The sequence below is a fragment of the Hyperoodon ampullatus genome (genome assembly GCF_949752795.1).
Source record: "Hyperoodon ampullatus genome assembly, chromosome: 19".
Classification (NCBI taxonomy): domain Eukaryota; kingdom Metazoa; phylum Chordata; class Mammalia; order Artiodactyla; family Ziphiidae; genus Hyperoodon; species Hyperoodon ampullatus.
In genome coordinates, this window is record NC_136932.1 from 34,843,085 (window position 1) to 34,862,875 (window position 19,791).

The 19,791-nt window shown below is 44.9% G+C and overlaps 1 protein-coding gene across 3 annotated transcripts in view; it reads right to left on the minus strand.

The window, feature by feature from the left end:
- ARHGAP44 (Rho GTPase activating protein 44) overlaps positions 1-19,791 on the minus strand; it is a gene marked incomplete at both ends in the record, with an annotated part of 145,020 nt that overhangs the window by 25,896 nt on the left and 99,333 nt on the right. For all 3 annotated transcript variants that reach the window (XM_079724751.1, XM_079724750.1, XM_079724749.1), the window contains 5 exons: positions 170-281; positions 5,816-5,943; positions 6,398-6,479; positions 8,836-8,904; positions 18,503-18,620. In XM_079724751.1, the coding sequence (XP_079580877.1) occupies positions 170-281; positions 5,816-5,943; positions 6,398-6,479; positions 8,836-8,904; positions 18,503-18,620 (509 nt within the window). The remainder of the gene's footprint in view (positions 1-169; positions 282-5,815; positions 5,944-6,397; positions 6,480-8,835; positions 8,905-18,502; positions 18,621-19,791) is intronic.

Genomic DNA, 19,791 nt, shown 5'->3' on the forward strand with positions numbered 1-19,791 from the left:
ATGGGAAGACCTCCCTTCAAGGGCCACAGGCACCAGGGCTCAAGTGGGGTCCTGAGTGGACATGCCTGGAGCATGCTGGGAAGCCCATGGCTCCAGTGGCCCCGACACATGGCTGCACACCCTCCACGCCCACCCCATCCCCCGGAGCCCCTCCAGTTGCGAGGCCCACCTGCAATGGCGTGGGGATCTGCTGAGCACTCCTGCACATCCACCACACAGCAGTCCAGGGCAGCCTTGAGCTTCTTTAGCTTGGAGGCAGATGGGGCTACTCGGAAGAGGCCCTGCCGACAGGATAGAGGGTCACAGGACAGCCTGAACCTCCAAGGCACAAAAGCAAAACGGACAGGCAGGGATTTCCCTGGTGGCCCAGTGGTTAGGAATCTGCCTGCCAATGCAGGGGACACAGGTTCGAGCCCTGGTGCGGGAGGATCCCACATGCCGTGGAGCAACTAAGCCCGTGTGCCACAACTACTGAGCCTGTGCTCTAGAGCCCGCGAGCCACAACTACTGAGCCCATGAGCCACAACTACTAAAGCCCATGTGCCTAGAGCCCGTGCTCCACAACAGAGAGAAGCCACCACAATGAGAAGCCCACACACCACAACAAAGAGTAGCCCCCACTCAATGCAAGTAGAGAAAGCCTACGCACAGCAACAAAGGCCCAACGCAGCCAACTAATAAATAAATAAATAAAATTAATTAATTAAAAAAACCTGACAGGCAGTCTACCCACCCTGTTCCTCCATGATCAACTAGGTGCATCCTTCCCATCACCAGTTATCAATATTGGAGCAGCAGGACCCAAGCCTCACACACAGCTGTGTCCCCAGCGCCTAGTACAGGGTGACCCAGTGTTCTGGTTCAGTACGTATTTGTTGGATAAATGAACCCTGGGCACTTCGACTTCCTGTTCTTGTGTATTTAAGATATATTTTGGAAAAACAAAAACACTAATTTGAAAAGATACATGCACCCCCATGTCCACAGCAGCGTTATTTACAATTGCCAAGATAGGGAAGCAAACTAAGTGTCCATCAACAGATGAACGGATAAAAAAGATGTGGTGTATATATACAACGGAATATTACTCAGCTGTAAAAAGGAATGAAACTGTGTCATTTGCAGCAACATAGATGAACTTGGAAGGTATTATGCTAAGTGAAATAAGTCCGACAGAGAAAGACAAATACTGTATGATATCACTTATATGTGAGATCTAAAAAATACGACTAGTGAAGATAACAAAAAAGCAGCAGACTCAACACATACAGAGAACAAACTAGTGGTTACCAATGGGGAGGGGCAATATAGGCGTAGAGGATTGAGAGGTACAAACTATTAGGTATAAAATAAGCTACAAGGATATACTGTACAACACAGGGCATACAGCCCATATTTTATAAAGACTATAAATGGAGTATAACCTTTACAAATTGTGAATCACTATATTGTATACATGTAATTTATATAATATTATACAGCAACTATACTTGAATTTTTAAAACAGGATATATTTTGGAGAAAACTTTGACTGAGACCTGGTCAGCGTTGGAGGTCTAGGAGGTGGATGCATGCACAAAGGTCTACAGTGTGTGTGTGCACCTGTGTCTCTGTGTGTGTCCGTGTCTTTGTGTCTGTGTCTTTGTGTCTGTGTGTCCGTTTCTTTGTGTCTGTGTCTTTGTGTGTCTGTGTGTCCGTTTGTGTCTGTGTCTTTGTGTGTCTGTGTGTCCGTTTCTTTGTGTCTGTGTCTTTGTGTGTGTGTGTGTCTCTGTGTCTGTGTCTTTGTGTGTGTGTCCGTGTCTTTGTCTTTGTGTGTGTCTTTGTGTGTGTCTTTGTGTCTGCGTATCTCAGGAGGCACAGGGCTACACCTTGAGGAACTCAGCAAGGCCATGCCCTCAGGGGATGGGCAGACTGGGGGTGGTTATGAGGCAGCAACGCCTCCGCCTCCTGCAGCCCCTTCGTGTTTTATTCTTAAAGTTACTTTCGAGTCATTGTCACCTCTTCCACGTGAACCGCTGCAAAAGTGAGCTACTGCCGTATAAAGGGAGAAGGATGCCAGGGGTGTGTGGAAGGGGAGACGCGAGCAGGTCAGAGCTGGAGGGGAGCCCCCAAGTCACGGGGAAGGTAGGCATGGGTGGAAGACCCGTTGGTTTGTTTCACCTGCTCAGCTCCTTGAATTCTGTGATGCAGCCCAGACACCGAGATGCTGGCAGGATCCCCCTTGCTCCTTTAACTGTTTATGGCCACTCAGATTTCCAAGTTCCTTCAGAAGAAAACATGCCTCATCCGGAACACTGAGTTTTCTGCCTGCTAAGACTGCTAGCCCCCTTCTCAGGATAGGGTATGTCAGATAAATCGATGTCCAAAGCTCTATGGCATCCCTGTGAGGAAGCCTCATGAGCACGTTTGGACCAGTGCATACGTAAGGCTGCTACAGCCCCAAAGCAGGCTGCACATGCATTGAAGGAGCGGGCGAGACCCTCCTCAAGCCACGCCACGGCCCTGGGGAGAGAGCAACCACACCCGGTGATGGACGGAGTCAAAGCGAAGGGGGCAGAGTTGTCAAAGAGAATCTTTTAGATTTCTGACAGTGTCACTGAGATGGCTGCTTCATGCAGTGACAAACACCAGGGGTGCAGGGGTGGGAGGGTTGTTAAAATAGCTTGTGAGTCCAGTTTTGGGGGCGTGAGAGGAAAATCTGCATGGAAATGTTGAAGACATGGCAGAAAACTCAGGAGTGGAGCCCACAGGAGGACGAGAACCCTGAGTCCTCACTAAGGTCAGGCAAAGCTCTCAGAGAGGGTGATGGCACCGCAGCAAAGATCAGACTAGCAGAGGGCGGGGCTGGGCGGTGCAGATTCCCCCCGATGCTGCCGGCAGGGGCTGGGGGGACCCAGGAGTCCAGGGAAGAGCTGGTTTCAAGGACGAGTATGTTAGCAACTTCACAGGCAGTGACGGCCAAGGAGGCTGGACTAAGTCATGGGAAGTAGCAGTGGGGATCCCTGGGGACCACTGAGGGCAGCTTCAGCTCAGTCGTGGGGGCAGAAGGGACCAAAAAAAGAAGAGGAGTGAGTGAGTGAGTGGTGGTGAGGATGCAGGAGCAACAGACGATGAGAGCTACTTTAAGAAACTGAGTAGCACAAGCCACTACAGAGAACAGGATGGAGGTTCCTTAAAAAACTCAAAATAGAGTTGCCATATGATCCAGCAATGCCAGTCCTGGGCATAGATCCAGAGAAAACTCTAACTAACAAAGATACATGACCCCCTATGTTCACAGCAGCACTATTCACAACAGCCAAGACATGGGAGCAACCTAAGTGTCCATCAACAGATGCATGGATAAAGAAGATGTGGTCTATATATACAATGGAATACTACTCAGCCATAAAAAAGAATGAGATAATGCCATTCGCAGCAACATGGATGGACCTAGAGATTATCATTCTAAGCGAAGTCAGACAGAGAAAGACAAATATCATAGGATATCACTTATATGTGGAATCTAAAAAAATGATACAAATGAACTTACTTACGAAACAGACTCACAGACTTAGAAAACAAACTTATGGTTACCAAAGAGGAATGGGGGTGGGGGAAGGATAAATTAGGAGTGTGGGATTCGCAGATACAAACTACAATACATAAAAGAGATAAACAACAAGGTCTACCGTATAGCACAGGGGACTATATTCAATATCCTGCAGTAAATCATAATGGAAAAGAATATGAAAAATATATATGTATAACTGAATCACTTTGCTGTACACTTGAAACTAACACAACGTGGTATAAATCAATGATACTTCAATAAAAAATAAGTAAAATAAAAAATTTTTAAAAAGAAATTGGGTAGCATAAAACACAAAACCAAAGTGCAAGGGAAGGAATATTGAGGCTGTGGTTGGATTGAGAGAAGAGATTTTTCCAGGCTTGGGGCAACCTGAGCCTACGTGTTGTTAAAGGAGAAGAGCTGAAGCACAGCTGGAGGGTGGGGCGGACAACGCGAGTGAGAGCGAGGCCTGGTGAGAGGCGGAAAGGTCCGGATAGAGCAGGTGGGAGAGTCAGGAGACAACACAGGAGAAGTCGGAGGACCTGATCTTCCAGACCCTGTTCTCACTGAGTAGGCATGTGAAGGCAGCAACAAATTCTTTTCACTTTTTTATAGAATAATACTGTACAGTTACATTTAGAAACATTCCTTATCTTTCAGAGACACACACACTGAAGTCCTGCAGATGCAATGACAGAATGTCTGGGATAGGCTTCAAAACGTCCAGCCAGGGGCTGCGGTGGAAGGTGAAGGTAGAGATGGACCTGACTGACCATAAGCCAGGCGATGAGGTGCAGTATCTTCTCTTCTGTCTTTCAGTTTTTCCATAATTAAAAACAAATGATGGGGAAAGAATAAGCCAAGTTCACCTCCCTCCATGAAACCATCCCTCAGGGGCTGAAAAAACCTTACCGTCTTTTCACTTGTAATATACATGAAAATGCCTGGCACTTAAAATGGGGTCCAAAACCCATTTATTCCCATCCCTTCCGAATAGCTGAATCTAAAACACGCCTGGCTTATAGGGGGCAGCAGACATCCAGCTTCATCGTTCATCAGCTTCCTCCCCTTCTGACCCCTCCCTCGCTGCCCGCCCTGGACCTAGTGATACTTAGAGTGCTTACTGACTGTTTTGAATGAATCAGGTTTATGTGACAGATGCTAGACTCCTCTCCCCTCATAAGTTCATAAGCCCCCATCTCACTCTTTTATACTTTGCTCAGTAATAAATGCCCTAAATAAATACTGGTTGGCTGATGAGATTAAATGAAGATGGAGTAATGATTTTTAAATTGCCTGTATAAGAAGCCAAAGATGAGGTCTATCTCCCAGGAAAACATTTACACAACAAGAAAAACAAAAGTCACCAATGTCTCTTTACATGTGACTCATATGAAATGCTTTCTAATGTCTGTATCAATCATATTTTCAGGATCTCTATAAAAAGGTTATGACCAAAAATGTTAAAAGATCTATTTTTTCAATTAGAGAAAGAGGAGGCAGAGGATCAGAGGGGGAAGGAGGGGGAGGGGGGGAGGAGGAGGGGGAGGAGGAGGAGAGGATGAGGGGGAGGAGGAGGAGAGGACAAGGAGGAGGGAAGGAGGGGGAGGAGGAGGAGAGGACGAGGAGGAGGGAAGGAGGGGGAGGAGGAGGGGGAAGAGGAGGGGGAGGGGAGGAGGGGAGAAGGGGGAGGGGAGGAGGGGAGAAGGGGGAGGGGAGGAGGGGAGGAGGAGGGGGAGGAGGAGGAGGGGAGGGGGAGGAGGGGGAGAAGGGGGAGGGGAGGAGGGGAGAAGGGGAGGGGAGGAAGGGGAGGAGGGGAGAAGGGGGAGGGGAGGAGGGGAGAAGGGGGAGGGGAGGGGAGAAGGGGGAGGGGAGGAGGAGGGGGAGGGGGAGGGGAGGAGGGGGAGAAGGGGGAGGGGGAGAAGGGGGAGGGGAGGAGGGGAGAAGGGGGAGGGGAGGAGGAGGGGGAGGGGGAGGAAAATGCCCCAATCACATTAAAAATACAGAAAGAAGGGACAGGGCGGGGCTGTAAGATCCTCAGGGCCAGTGGTATCATGTCCTGCAATCCTCCACTGTCCCCGGAGAGCGAAGGCTCATGGGAGAAAGCAGGACCAGTTTGAGGAGGGGCAGCTGTACCGCGTCTTCATGGGTTTGGGTTTGTGGGGCTGGGTGAGGACGGTAACAGAGAAGGAGAGCCCAGAGGTTCCATCTCGCAGATGAGCAGCCCTGCTCGAGGCAGAGCTCGGCTGTGCCCGGACCCACCTCCTCTTGCATCCCACACTCCAGCAGCATCGTCACACACGCCTCGATGGGGAAGGCAATCTCCCGGCCGCTGATCAGGAGGTGCTCCTCCAGGGGCTTCCCGAAGGAAGGTTTCTCCACCCAGGCCTCTGTCGGGGGGCAGCAGAGCAAGAGAGGGGTCAGTGAAAGGGGTCAGTGGAGGTCACCCATGTGGGCATCTTCCCTTCCTCTGCTCACACTGATTCTCCTAAGTTTACCAAAGACACGGAGCCCAGCTGAGTCTCCATTTTTGTGGTTTTGGGGGATGATGCGGGGAGTGGGTGGAATGGACGGCCAGCCCACGTGAGCAGAGCTGGTGGGCTTCCTGTCACCCACGCACCTCCACGCATGCTCATGCACACCCGACTCATCCCCATGGGGCAGTGTGTATGAGTGTGCTTGGCTTCACTGCCGCTGGGGCAAGACACCTGCTGGGGGAGGTCCTGGGGCTCATCTAAGCGTGGCCCTGCTCGGGGAGCAGCACGTGAGCCAAGCACAGGGCACCAGGCTTCTCTGGGAAGCAGGCTCCCCAGCCTCCCCGGTCCAGGCAATGTCTGCACTCACCCTGCTGTGCTTTTATCTGAGGCAACACAGCCTGCAGGAGCGTCAGTGACTTCCTGTGGTACTCGGCCTGCACTTCTATGAGCTGAGGGAACACAAGAGCGAGTGTCACCCTTTGCTGACGGGTGGGGAGCACAGGCTGCCGCGCCACTGGGGTGCCCTATGTGGTGCCCTGCTCTTTCCTCCACCCACCCGCGATGACAGGCATGTGTCTCCTTAGCCTCTGTGGCAGGGAGGTGACCACACATGGAAGTCTGGAAAGCAGGGGAATCGGGGAGGAAGGCAGGACACCCCAGGGCTGAGCCTGCCCTCACTGTCGCCCCACCTAGCGAGCACCCCGCCCCCAGTTCTCCCGGCAAAAGGCACCGAAGAGGTGCAACAATGAAAGACTATAAATGGAGAACACATTCAGAAATCCGTGTGCCTATGAGATGGCGCTAAATGCCATGAGCCTCTATATATCTTGATTTCTGCCAAAACAGTTCAAGATATAACTGGTCGGAAAACATGTGCTTGCTCCACAGTCCTCTTCAAGTATCTTGGGAGGTAAAATTGCTTTGGTTATCGTGATGCAGGCCAAAGAACAAAGTCCTTCAAGATGTTCTACTTTGCCCATCTCACTACTAAAAAAGCTGCTGAAATGGTGATAAGAGCAGAGGAAAACCTGTGAACAACAGTCACTTCATTTATTTTCTGAATCTCTACCTCCTCCTCCTCCAAAAAAAATTGCGCATGTGTGAGGGAAAAGGTGGGAGTCACTCTGCTGAGAAGTCTGGTGTGAAGAGTAGCTACTGTTATCCCCAAGGAAAACGAAAAGGGAATTAAAAAAAAAAATCAGAATGTTGCAATAAATGGTACCCAAATGGCAATTAGGTAAGCTAATAATGCTTGGAATGTCAATCATGTCATTCGTTTTAGAAACTCTAAAATGAAATATTATCTTCGCATATAAAACTGATGGAATATACTTGAAAATTACTGTGCGCAGGCTTTCTCCGGTTGCGGCGAGCGGGGGCTACTCTTCGTTGCGGTGCGTGGGCTTCTCGTTGCAGTGGCTTCTCTTGTTGCGGAGCACGGGCTCTAGGCACGTGGGCTTCAGTAGTTGTGGCTCATGGGCTCTAGAGCGCAGGCTCGGTAGTTGCAGCTCAAGGGCTTAGTCGCTCCACGGCATGTGGGATCTTCCCGGACCAGGGCTCGAACCTGTGTCCCCTGCATTAGCAGGCGATGCTTAACCACTGCGCCACCAGGGAAGCCCAATCCCACTATTTTAAAATAAACTTTCCAAGTTGGAAGAAACACCTATCAGCTCTCTCTCAGGGCAGAAGAAACTCTGGCCTTCTCAGCCACTGACGCCCACGCAGGGAGAGTGCGGACCGCCCACAGCTCTGCCCCACGCTTATCAACACATTTAAACTTCTCAGAATTCCTCCTCCTCTTTCTTCCCTTTACCTTCCTTCCTTTTCTGTTACTTCCTTTTCCATAAAGAGATGCTTTGAGATTTGAGTTTCATTCCCAACTTGAAAAGCAGGTGAGCTTAACTGGATTTTTCATTTGTATTTTTTCTTCTCAAGTTTTTTTTTTTTCTTCCAGTTGCTTTGTATTTTCCCTGGTAAGTAGCCAGGGTCCTAATTATTTGGGTCCGATCATTCAAGTATGGATGACTCAGACCCTGATTCTCTACTCTCTAAATCTGCTCTCACAGATGAAAGACAGGCAAACAGGCCGTATCAATCCTCCTTTACCTACTTGCCACCGTCTTGGGCAAAAATCTAGATTAAAAAACAAATACGCGCCAGGTGGGGTTTTTTTCTTCTTCTTCTTCTTCTTCTTCTTCCTCTTCTCCTTCCTCTTCCTCCTCCTCTTCCTCCTCCTCCTCCTCTTCCTCCTCCTCCTCCTCTTCTTCTTCTTCCTCTCCCTCTCCCCCTCCCCATCCCCCTTCTCCTTCTTCCCAGGTTCCTTACTGATGACAGATTCAGGTTTCTCAACCTTGGCTCTGCTGACATTTTGGGGCTGGATTATCCCCTGTTGTGAGAGTCGTCCTGTGCATTTCAGGATATTTCGCAACAAATTTGACCTCCGCCTCCTGGATGCCTGTAACACCTCCCCCATCAACGGTGACAGCCAAAAACGTCTCCAGACATGGCCAGACCTCTGCTGGAAGAGGAGACAGAATCACCCCTGGTTGAGAACCACTGCCATAGATCACTGAGTTGCAGTCATCTTCATGGATGAAGCTGAATTTTATTCTTGGGCTTTTGGAGAAATCCATACAAGGAGAACTAGAAGGCAGGATTTATTCACTGGTAGAACAGTCAAAGCCCCATCCATTCTCAGGACGTGCTCAATCTAGGGGCCCTCAGTCCGAGGCCGGCGTTCCTCCCTGTCCACACCATGATGCCTGTAAACAGACTTCAAGCAGCCTCACCTTTCTGGACCCTTACCGTTTGAAAGTAGTTTGCATAGTCAATTTCTTTGGCCACAAAACTGTACATGTCAGCCGACAGCTGGTCCTGTAGGGGGTAAAACACAAGATAGAAGGTGGGTCATGCAGGAGTCTAAGCATCACAGAAGAAAGAGCCTTAACCGTGATTGATCTCATTTTTCATAATACTTGACAGATTACAAACTTTGCCTGTGGACATTCCCCCGTTTCCCAACCACGGCTCTAGAAGATGAATAAGCGGGAAAAGAACACCTAAGCCAGTGTTTTCCCAGGGCGTTTACTTAACACGTGGGCTACATCAAGAGTTAAGAAAGCTGGTATGGGGGAGTGATGTGCAAATTACTTCCCTACATCTCTGTGGCAGGCACCACCGTCCGAGGCAGCCCCGCCAGGTACAAACTGCGCTTCTGCTTTCCTCGTCTTGCCGTTTCTTCCCTTTGATGATGCTACCTGCCTTGCTCTCCTTCATTCTCAATTCTGATTGGTTCCCAGCATATGGGAAAGAAACAGAAACACATCAAGTCATGGGAAGCTGGGTAAGACAGGTGGGCAGGGGAAGGACTGCTGATTCCAAACTTGGCAAAACCTGGGCTCATCCAACATCACACACAAATCTCATAGTGTGAACAGTCCTCCACCACTGAGCTTCCCATGGGACCGAGAACAATGGCTGAATGCTGTGTCTGGTTCTGGAAAGTGTACCCTCCAAGGAGGACAGTTGTCTGTCTCACAGAAACACTCCCTGCAAGGTGCGATAAAAGTGCATCTTGAGCGGATGTAGACTTTGTCAGTAACCGTATCTTTGGACATGTCACATCTCTAAACTTGTGTGTGCAAGTCATGTGATCTCTGACATCCCTCCCTATTTGGTAGCCTTGAGGTAGATTTCAGAAGAGATGCTTAGTTAAGGAGAAAAGAGTCTATAATGTTCAAGTTGAAGTAACATGAAAATATCACCCCAATGCTTAGAGCAGCACTATTTCCAATTGCCAAGATATAGAAGCAACCTAAGTGTCCATTGATAGACCAATGGATAAAGAAGATGTGGTGTATATACAACGGAGTACTACCCAGCCAAAAAAAAAAGAATGAAATCTCACCATCTGTAACAATGAACAGACCTAGAGGGCATTATGCTAAGCGAAATAAGTCAGACAGAGAAACAAATACTGCATGATCTCATAGGTCGAATCTAAAAAACAAAACAAAACGAAAACAGACTCATAGAGAACAGTAGTTGCCAGAAGGGAAGGGGTTAGGGGGGTGGGGAAAATAGGTGAGGGGGATTAAGAGGTGCAAACTTCCAGTTACATAATAAAGAAGCCATGGGATGTAATATACAGCACAAGGAAGATGGTCAATAATATTGCAATAACTTTGTATGAGGACAGATTGTTACTAGACTTTTCGTGGCGGTCATTTCATAATGCATGCAAATGTCAAATCATCATGTAGCACACCTGAAACGAACATGATATTGTATGTCAACTATATCTCAGTAAAAAGGAAGAAAAAAAAAAACAGCACAAGAAAGCTGACCCAGATGCTGAAGGGATTAAAGCAGGCAATACATGATTCAGGAAGAGAATTCTGCACCGACTGCAATAACCTCAGCAGCTTCTCCAGCTGCCGATTAAGCTGTTCTCAGTGAGCACGGGGAAGGGAGGAGTAATCTGCTTCCTTTTCCAGTATCCTTGACAGGCAAACATCCTTAAAGCATTCTTGTACACAAGACAATAGAACCAAGATCCCAATTTCAGAAGAGTAGCTACCAAGAGTTCAAGGTAACTTTCCCAAAGAATAAAAGGGGCTCTAGGACCACCCACCTCAGTTCCCTTCCACCAGAGCATCCCTACCATGAATGCCTCATCTGTCAAAGGTGCAAGAGAAAGTGGTTTTGTTAGAACTCAACCTTGTTTGCCATCCCCCCAGCAGCCTTGGTCTGGAAACATCCATCGCCAGCCTGACAGGCCTCAGGGAGATATTTCAAGTCAGGGAAAAACAAAGGGTGGAGTGATTAAAATGGCTCAGCAGACAGAGGAAAGGAAGGGAGCGTCTTGGAAGGGACTAAATGCCATAACAAATCACCTTCAAGGACTCAGCAGATGATCTCAGAAAAGTCGGGCCAACTGTGTGTGCCCGCAGGAACACGACAGGGTTTTCTAAAGGTACAATCACATTACCATCTTAGGAAGTTAACAATATAGACTCCAAGTAAGCCACACAAGTGAGAAATAAAAGTGGAAACTCGAAATCAAATTTCTATTCATCTAAATAAATAAAATAAATATTGGGACTTCCCTGGCGGTCCAATCGTTAAGACTCTGCGCTTCCAATGCAGGGGGCCCGGGTTCGATCCCCGGTTGGGGAACTGAGAATCCACATGCTGCACAGCACGGCCAAAAAATAAAAATAAATAAATATTAATCTAAATTATTTATAATTATTAATAAATGTTATTAATTAAATTTATTTTATTCATAGATATCAATAGACTATTTTAAAAAATAAATTCCCACTAATCTAAATCATTAGTGAATTTTCTTTATAAAGGGAAAAAATCTTCCATTAATAATCACCAGAATTTTATGTATTTAAAAAATCATTTGTTTTCTGATTTTGCAACGGATCCATATTCAAAAAAATACGAAGTAAAAAAACAAATTCACCTGTATTCCCACCACACAGAGATAACCGTGCAGAGATAACCACTACAGATACTGACATTTGCCCATTTTGTACTTATTTTAATCAGTCATATGATTGCCTGGTTTACAAAAAATGGGATCAGACTGCTTGGTAGCTCATTACCCCCCCCGCAGAGAAACATGCTTCCTATTGGTCATGGCATTTACTGTATGGATGGACTGACTCTGTTTCTTTTGCTGGTTATTGTGTTTCTAATTTATCACTATTATAACAACACTTGAAAAAGCATCTGTTAATACAGTTTTCCACCCATCTCTTGATTATTTCTTTGGATAAATTCTGCAGTTAAAATTAATTCTGATTGTATAACTCCTTAGAGTTAACTTAAAGAATATTAGAAAGATAATTATGAGTTGGGAAATTAGATCTTATGCATTATACTGCTGAAAGATCAGAAAGATCACCATTGGGGCTTCCCTGGTGGCACAGTGGTTGAGAGTCTGCCTGCCGATGCAGGGGACACGGGTTCGTGCCCCGGTCCGGGAGGATCCCACATGCTGCGGAGCGGCTGGGCCCGTGAACCACGGCCGCTGGGCCTGTGTGTCCGGAGCCTGTGCTCCGCAATGGGAGAGGCCACAGCAGTGAGAGGCCCGCGTACCGCAAAACAAACAAACAAACAAAAACAAACAAACAAACAAAAAGAAAGATCACCATTTATACTACAAGGAGTAATCCATGAGTTTTGTTTGTTTTCTGTAATAACCATTTGATTCTGTTTAATCACAAACAAATTTATAGAGGAAATTTAAATAATGTGTTTTTAATTTGTATTTTTTGATCAAGAGCTTAACTTTCTTCTACCTTTATTACCCATTTGTGTCATCCATTGTCAATTCCTTGTGACCCTGAGTACCTATTTTCCTATGAGAGTCTTCATCTATTTCTTATTTATAAGATTTCTAAGAGTTTTTTAGATTGATGAGAACATCAGTTTTATCAAATACTGCTAATATCTTCCCCAATTTTCTGTTTGAAACTGTAACTTATTTTTTTTCCAGTACTGCATTTTTTTAGGGCTTCTGTAAATAGTAGTATGTATGAAATTTTTCTCTTTACAACTTCCTCCTTTGGTAATCTGCTTGGTGCTTCTCAACCAACAATATAAATATCCGTATATATATATTCAGTAGAGAATATGACATTTAAATCTTTAATAAATTGGGAATTTATTTTGGTACTTGTATCAGATACAGATTTCTTTTTTCAAAGAACTAACCAACCAAATGTCTGAGAATTATTCACGAATAGATTGTCCCTATGGATTACATATCTCACAGATGAAACGTCTCATATACTTGGATTCTGGATTTTCTTCTGGCTGGGAGGCCTTTTTTTTTTCCACTGATGTATTTATTTTTTTAAATAGTACCTATTTTAACTACATAATCCTATAATACATTTTAGGAGATAATAATTCAAAGCTCCAATAATTCTCCCACCATAACTTTAGAAACCTTTTACTACCCTTTGAAATATTTATTGCAATTTACCACAATCAAAATACTACACTTGTAATCAAAATAATTTGGGGGAAATTCAATTTGTATAGTATTAACTCTTCTCATCTAAAAACACCTCTCAGTTTTATAAAGCCTTCTTTGATTTTCTTAGTAATATTTTATAATTACTCTATATTACAAATGTTATGGTAGGATTTTAGATATTTCTGTTGTTAAAAAAAATCCCCAAGATATTTATAAATACTGGTCTCTTAAGTACTTTTTCTTGGTAAAAAGTGAAACCTTGAGTTTTACTGTTGACTTCTGGTTTCCTATTTGGCACGTAGAAGCTCAGTCCTAACAAACGTAAAGAGCTGCAAAAAACTAAAAAATCAACAACTCTTTTTAGATCTATCAGAGAAGTGAGGGTACAGGGCAAAGCACTGCCCCCAAACCAGAGAGGCAGACAGGTGAATACGAGAATCACTACTTACTGGAGAAGAAATCCGGGAGCAGAAACCTCCGTAGTTTCAGCAAACCCTGAACTGTAATTGACAAACCACAGGAGGCTCACGGTGGACAAGTCTGAGAATTAAAAACTCCAGGGAACGGGGGAGCCCTCACACTTTTGCTGAGTTAAGTTCTCACAGTGAACATCAGAGAAAAACCCTCTTTGGCTTTTGCCAAGGGGAAGAGGAAAGGTACCATTTTGAAATGTACTAGAGCATTCTACTCTTAACAAGACCTACCCTTAGGAGAAACTTTTTTTTTTTTGGCCGTGCCGTGTGGCTTGTGGGATCTTAGTTCCTCAACCAGGGATTGAACCTGGTTCAACCCCATCTCCCTGTTCATCCTAATCACAGGGCTACAAAATGCTTCCCTGGCTCCCACACCTGACTACTACATCACTAAAGGCCTACTTACCTCAGTTCCCTTTACCCAATACACACTGTGTCCACCTTTCGATAAAACTTGCAAGGCATACTAAAAGGCAAAAACACAGTTTGGAGAAACTGAACCAGAGTCAGATGTGTCAAGAATGTTGGAGTTATCAGGCTAGGAATGTTTAAAAATATGATTAACATGCTAAGGGCTTTAATGGAAAAAGTAGGCAGCACACAAGAACAGATGGATCGTGTAAGTAGAGACATGGAAATTCTAAGAAGGAATAAAAAAGAAACGCTGCACCTGCCCACCTGCCCCAGGTACCAGCAGGTTCCATCTTATGGAACCCACCTTGACTTGGTTTTCCTGGATCTAAAGTTCTCTGGGTCTAAAGACAAATATCGTATATTAACACATATATGTGGAATCTAAAAAAATGATACAGATGATCTTATTTGCAAAGCAGAAATAGAGACACAGACGTAGAGAACAAGAGTTCTGATACCAAGGGGGAGGGGAGAGTGGGATGAACTGGGAGATGGGGATTGACATATATACACTATTGATACTATGTATAAAATAGAAAACTAATGAAAACCTACTGTAAAGCACAGGGAACTCTACTCAATACTCTGCAGTGACCTAAATGGGAAGGAAATCCAAAAAAGCTATACGTATCTATGTATATGTATAGCTGACTTGCTTTGCTGTACAGTAGAAACTAACACAACACTGTAAAGCAACTACACTCCAATAAAAATTAAAAAAAAAAAAAAGAGCTCTCTGGGTCTAAAGATCTGGGGAGCTCTGCTTGGGCCTTGCTGTGCCTAAACATAGGGAAACCAGACTGCCACCTTGCTCACCTTCAGCCCACAAACTTTCCTTTTGCTGGGCTGCCACAGTGTAGGAGATCCAGCTGAGAAAATACAAAACCATGAAGATAGAAGAGGAAATGACCCAATTAGGGCAACCCAGAAAGGGAAGGGAGGAGGACCACAGTGGATGTTTAGAATAGCTGGCAGCCAATGAAGCAGAAATAAAAGAGTAGTCAGAAGAGAACTTTAAAGAAAACATCAGTGCCTGCTCTCAAGGGGATCTGCTCAGCACACAAATAAAGCTGCCGAGAGCACAATGAGTGGTTTTATCCACTGGATATGATCATTCTACAGTTCATGTAATGAAACAGAGGCCACAGACCAGCCAAGATAGCTATGAAAGAGACTGGGAGTTATTTTACTGAATATTATAATTGCTATGAAGTCATTAAAAGAGAGATTGCACAGTATTATCCCAGGAACAGACAAGCAGATGAATGGAATACAGAGCCCAGAAATAAATCTGAGGAATCAGAGGATATGATTTCACTTCAGGGGGAGGTGGCTTACCTAATAAATGAATTACCTCTTCATATGGGAGGAAAAAACCCAAATCTCTCCTGCACACCACATACAAAAATAAATTTCAGGTATATCAACATGCACAAAATAGGTGTATAAGATGCATTAAAGACATTAAAACAATATTAAAGAAGAAAAATTTCTTAACCTTGAGGTGGAAGGTGCCTGATGGACCACCTGGGCTCTTCTCCCATACAAAGTAAATACAGATATATGATCAAGTTCTTAATGGCAGACATCAATATAAACAAAAATCAAAAGACAACGGCAGATTGGAAAAAGTATCTGCAGCACAGCAGATAGAAGAAAGTTTAATATCTCTAATTATACAGAGAACTTACACAAATCGCTATTAAAAACAATAGAAATACTGGTCCGACTGCCAATACAAATAGACAATTTGACAAACTAAGAAGGTCTAGAAATATAGAAAGAATGTCCAATAAGTACACAAAGATATACGTAGGACCACTAACATCCTGGGAAATTAAAATTATAATAACATAGGGATAGCTTTTTTTCCCTCACTGGACAGGCAAAAACTGAAAACAGGAAAAACATACATTACAGAGAAAGATAAAGTGAAATGTCCAATTCTGTATATTAGTGGTGGGAATATAAATTGCAGTTACCTTTTAAGAGAGGTAAACTGGAGCTTTCCTGGTGGCACAGTGGTTAAGAATCCTCCTGCCAATGCAGGGGACACAGGTTCAAGCCCTGGTCCGGGAAGACCCCACATGCCGCGGAGCAACTAAGCCCGTGCGCCACAACTACTCAGCCTGTGCTCTAGAGCCCGTGAGCCACAACTACTGAAGCCTGCATGCCCAGAGACCGTGCTCCACAACAAGAGAAGCCACAGCAATGAGAAGCCCGCACACTGCAACAAAGAGTAGCCCCCGCTCACCGCAACTAGAGAAAGCCTGCACGCAGCAACGAAGACCCAACGCAGCCAAAAATGAATAAATAAATTAAATTTTTAAAAAAAGAGAGAGAAGTAAACTGTCAATATCTATTAAAACTTAACTAGTATACATAGTCTTCTACCTAAAAATATCACTTTTGGGGATCTATCCTATAGGGGAAAAATGTTACCAGTGTATAAGAATATACATAAAATGATGTTGATTATATCATTTTTGCTGATGGCAAAAAACAAAGAAACAAAACACATTAGTTTGAATATCTATCACTAGGAAAAATAGCTAAATATATCATGGTAGATACCTCCCTACTAAGGAATATTGTATACATTATTAAGAAGACTAAGTTGTATCTACAGCTACTAACCTAGAGAAACGTCCAGGATGTACTGTTAATTGAGAAAAGTGATAGACCAATAGAAACAACATGACTGTTTTATAAACACACACAAACACACAAACACAAAACAAGTACCTAGAAAAATGCTATATATGAGGGCATATTTGTATGATTATAAAAAAGAAAAAAGGGTGGGAGGCTATGTAACAGGTCCTAACACTTACTTCCTTATCCATATAACTTTTATGGCCACTTGGCACGTCACAGGGCACACTGTTCACAACAAATCTTAATAAATATTTTTGAGAAAGGCAAACTGGTCACCTCCTTTGCAAATGGAGGGGTTGGTTGGTTGGTTGATGGGTAGGAAGGGAAAGAATTATTGGTGTTTTCTTAATATATTTTCAAATTTTTTCCACTGGTTTTGGTGAACATGCAATACTTTTGTAATCTCTGAAAAGGAATTTTAATATATTTTTTGGTAAAAACAGCCTGTGTAAGAAGCTACCCAAGACTGAGTGAAGCTATTAAACTTTTACTCTAATGCGTTTGGATATTTGCATTCAGCAGCTCCCCTCACCACTTTTTTTTTTTTTTTCATTTCTGGCCACTCCGTGAGGCTTGTGGGATCCCAGTTCCCCAACCAGGGATTGAACCCAGGCCACAGCAGTGAAAGCTTGGAATCCTAACCACTAGGCTACCAGGGAACTCACCAGCAGCCCCTCTTAACATCACCCTGCTGTGTCTAGTGAAGAAGGAATTTTGTAAGAAACAAGATTTAACTGAAGGACGTGAACCCATGGTAAATGGGTAGAGAAGACACAGAGTAAAAGGGAAATCAACATGAGAAAAGAGTGACTCTTCACAAATAGCACCAGCTAGATCTTTGCCATAGACACAGGAATTCAAATGAGAAACCAGCTTTACTCACAATGAGTCTTGGGTCTGAAGTACTGGTCTAACTTTGCTTGGCTCCATAGAACTGGAGGCTGAGAGATAGCAAATCCTTTCAAGATAGTTTTGATGTTTCTAACTCCAGAGAGAAATTCTATCTGACTGTGAATGTCACCTGAATGCAAGGTCTGAATCACCTGTACAGGGTGGTCATAACAGCAGAAGCTGATGGACAAGGTAAGACTCGATAAAGCCACAAAGAACAAAGATGTATGCATGCAAAGTGGCCGCTCTCCTGTAAAACTGTATGTTAGGAAGACAACAGATACCAGCATAATTCCAGAAATGTGGTATTTTTGTTCCTTAGATCCAAACCAAAACTGGCATATCTGCACGTATACAGATGTACATATACACAGAGCATCAAGAATGGGTATTGCTGACAAAGCTCCATAAAAAGTTTGTGGGGAAAGTAGATGAGAAACATTTGCACGTGGGTGACGGGTGATGAGGGGCACCTATCACGCCCGAGGGCAGAGGCACACTTTATAGAACGAGGTCCTCCTCTCCTGACAAGTGGAAGGTTTTCTTTGCTGCAAGTGTCTCCTTGGCTAGCATTTCAACTTCATAGATACATGTATGTCTCCCACAAAGCAAAGGACTGATAAAGTGACTCAGGAAACAGTAAAAGGCAAACAAGAAAATAATGAAATATCAACAGGGAGTCAAGGCTCATCTACTGTCTAAACTCTCGACTGTTCTGGGTGGCCTAGAATCTATGATTTGGGGCTCAGATGACTGACAAAATCTTCGTGGAGAAACCGAGGCCATTTCCTCTTTGCCTACCATGCAGAAATATCAGTGATCACCCACTGCTGTCCCCCTGCATCCAGGTCACCATGAAAGCCCCAACTCTTAGGGCTCATGCAGGACTCTTTGGAGGTGTCAGCAGGCAAGCCTGGGGACACGGATTCAACCAGAGGCTCACTATTAGGGTTTTCATAGACCTCCAGCCAACAAAAAGGGACTCCCTTAGGGCTTCCCCATCTTTCTCAGTGGAAAGGAGCAAAGAGCTGGGTACCCTGCAAATCTCCACTCTGTTGGCAGACTCCTCCATCTCCTCCCTGAGGGCATCTGCTTTGGCACCTGCAGGCTGTAAGCTGCTGGACAAACCTGAAGACTTGGAAGTCTGCTGCCACCTGATGGGAAAGAGGAGACAAAGAGGAGAGGTGTGAGACAGGTAGAGAAAGCCCTGGAGACCCTGTGGGAAGCAGAGAAATAGCTGATTATGAGTATCACCCAGGGAACAACACAGCCTCATTCCAAAGGAGAGATAATGAAAAGGTACCCAGTACCAGACCAGGAGAAAGGGGGCTCCAATGTCCAAGTGACAGGACTGAAGGAGGCTGAGGATAGCGGCCACTTCAGACAGAGCAAGGATTCCCCAATTTGCCATCATCTTCCCCACTGTCTTCTGAACACTCAGGCCAAATGACTTCTCCACTACTTCCCCTGAAGCACGGTCCATGCCATTCCTATTAGCTTCCTGCCTATCCTGCGGGCTGTGAGTTTCGAAACATTCACCTACTTGGCTGAAGCCAGTCATGGGTGCTAAGTGAGAGGACAAGTGGGTAAGATTAAAACAAATGTGAAAGCAAAAGTCTCCACTAGTAAGCACTAAGCAACCTCTGATCAACACTGCGACACCTCATTTATATTTTCTTAAACATTTATTTCTCTGCAGAGAATACTGGCCTTCTGAGGGAGCCCCTTGGGAAACTTTAATGGGGAAGCACAAATATTTCTGGTTGCTAAGTCATTATCAAGGAATTACCAAAAGCAGGCCCTGAAAGAAGGTTCTAATTATGCTAAGATGCTAGTAGCTATAGCAGGGAGCAGCAGCGGGCCTCTCCCCCTGAGGCTATAAACTCAATAGCCTATAGGACTCAGCAAGTAGGAAAAATAAGTCAAATGGGTCATTATCTTAAAATCTCATCCACCCAATCCTTTATTTCCTACTTGTGACAGGGACATGAGATATAAAGCTGTTTCTCAGCTCTAAGAAAAATCAGGATTTTTCTGATTTTTCTTAGAGCTGAGAAACAGCTTTATATCTCATGTCTGATCCAGCCAATGCCTGGCTGCAGTCTTGGGAAGTCAGGAGGAACAGGGAGGGGACGGGGACCTGGCAGGGGTTCACTGGAGGGTGATCAGGGCTGATGGGGCCCAGGCAGGAGGAGTGTGGCCCATAGGTTGCTGGATGTTTCAACTGACAAGCTGCGAACTGTCAAGTGAACTCATCAGATGAAACATGACAACAGATTAAATAGCATCCTCTGAAACCACGCAGGCCAACAGTGTACGGACCAA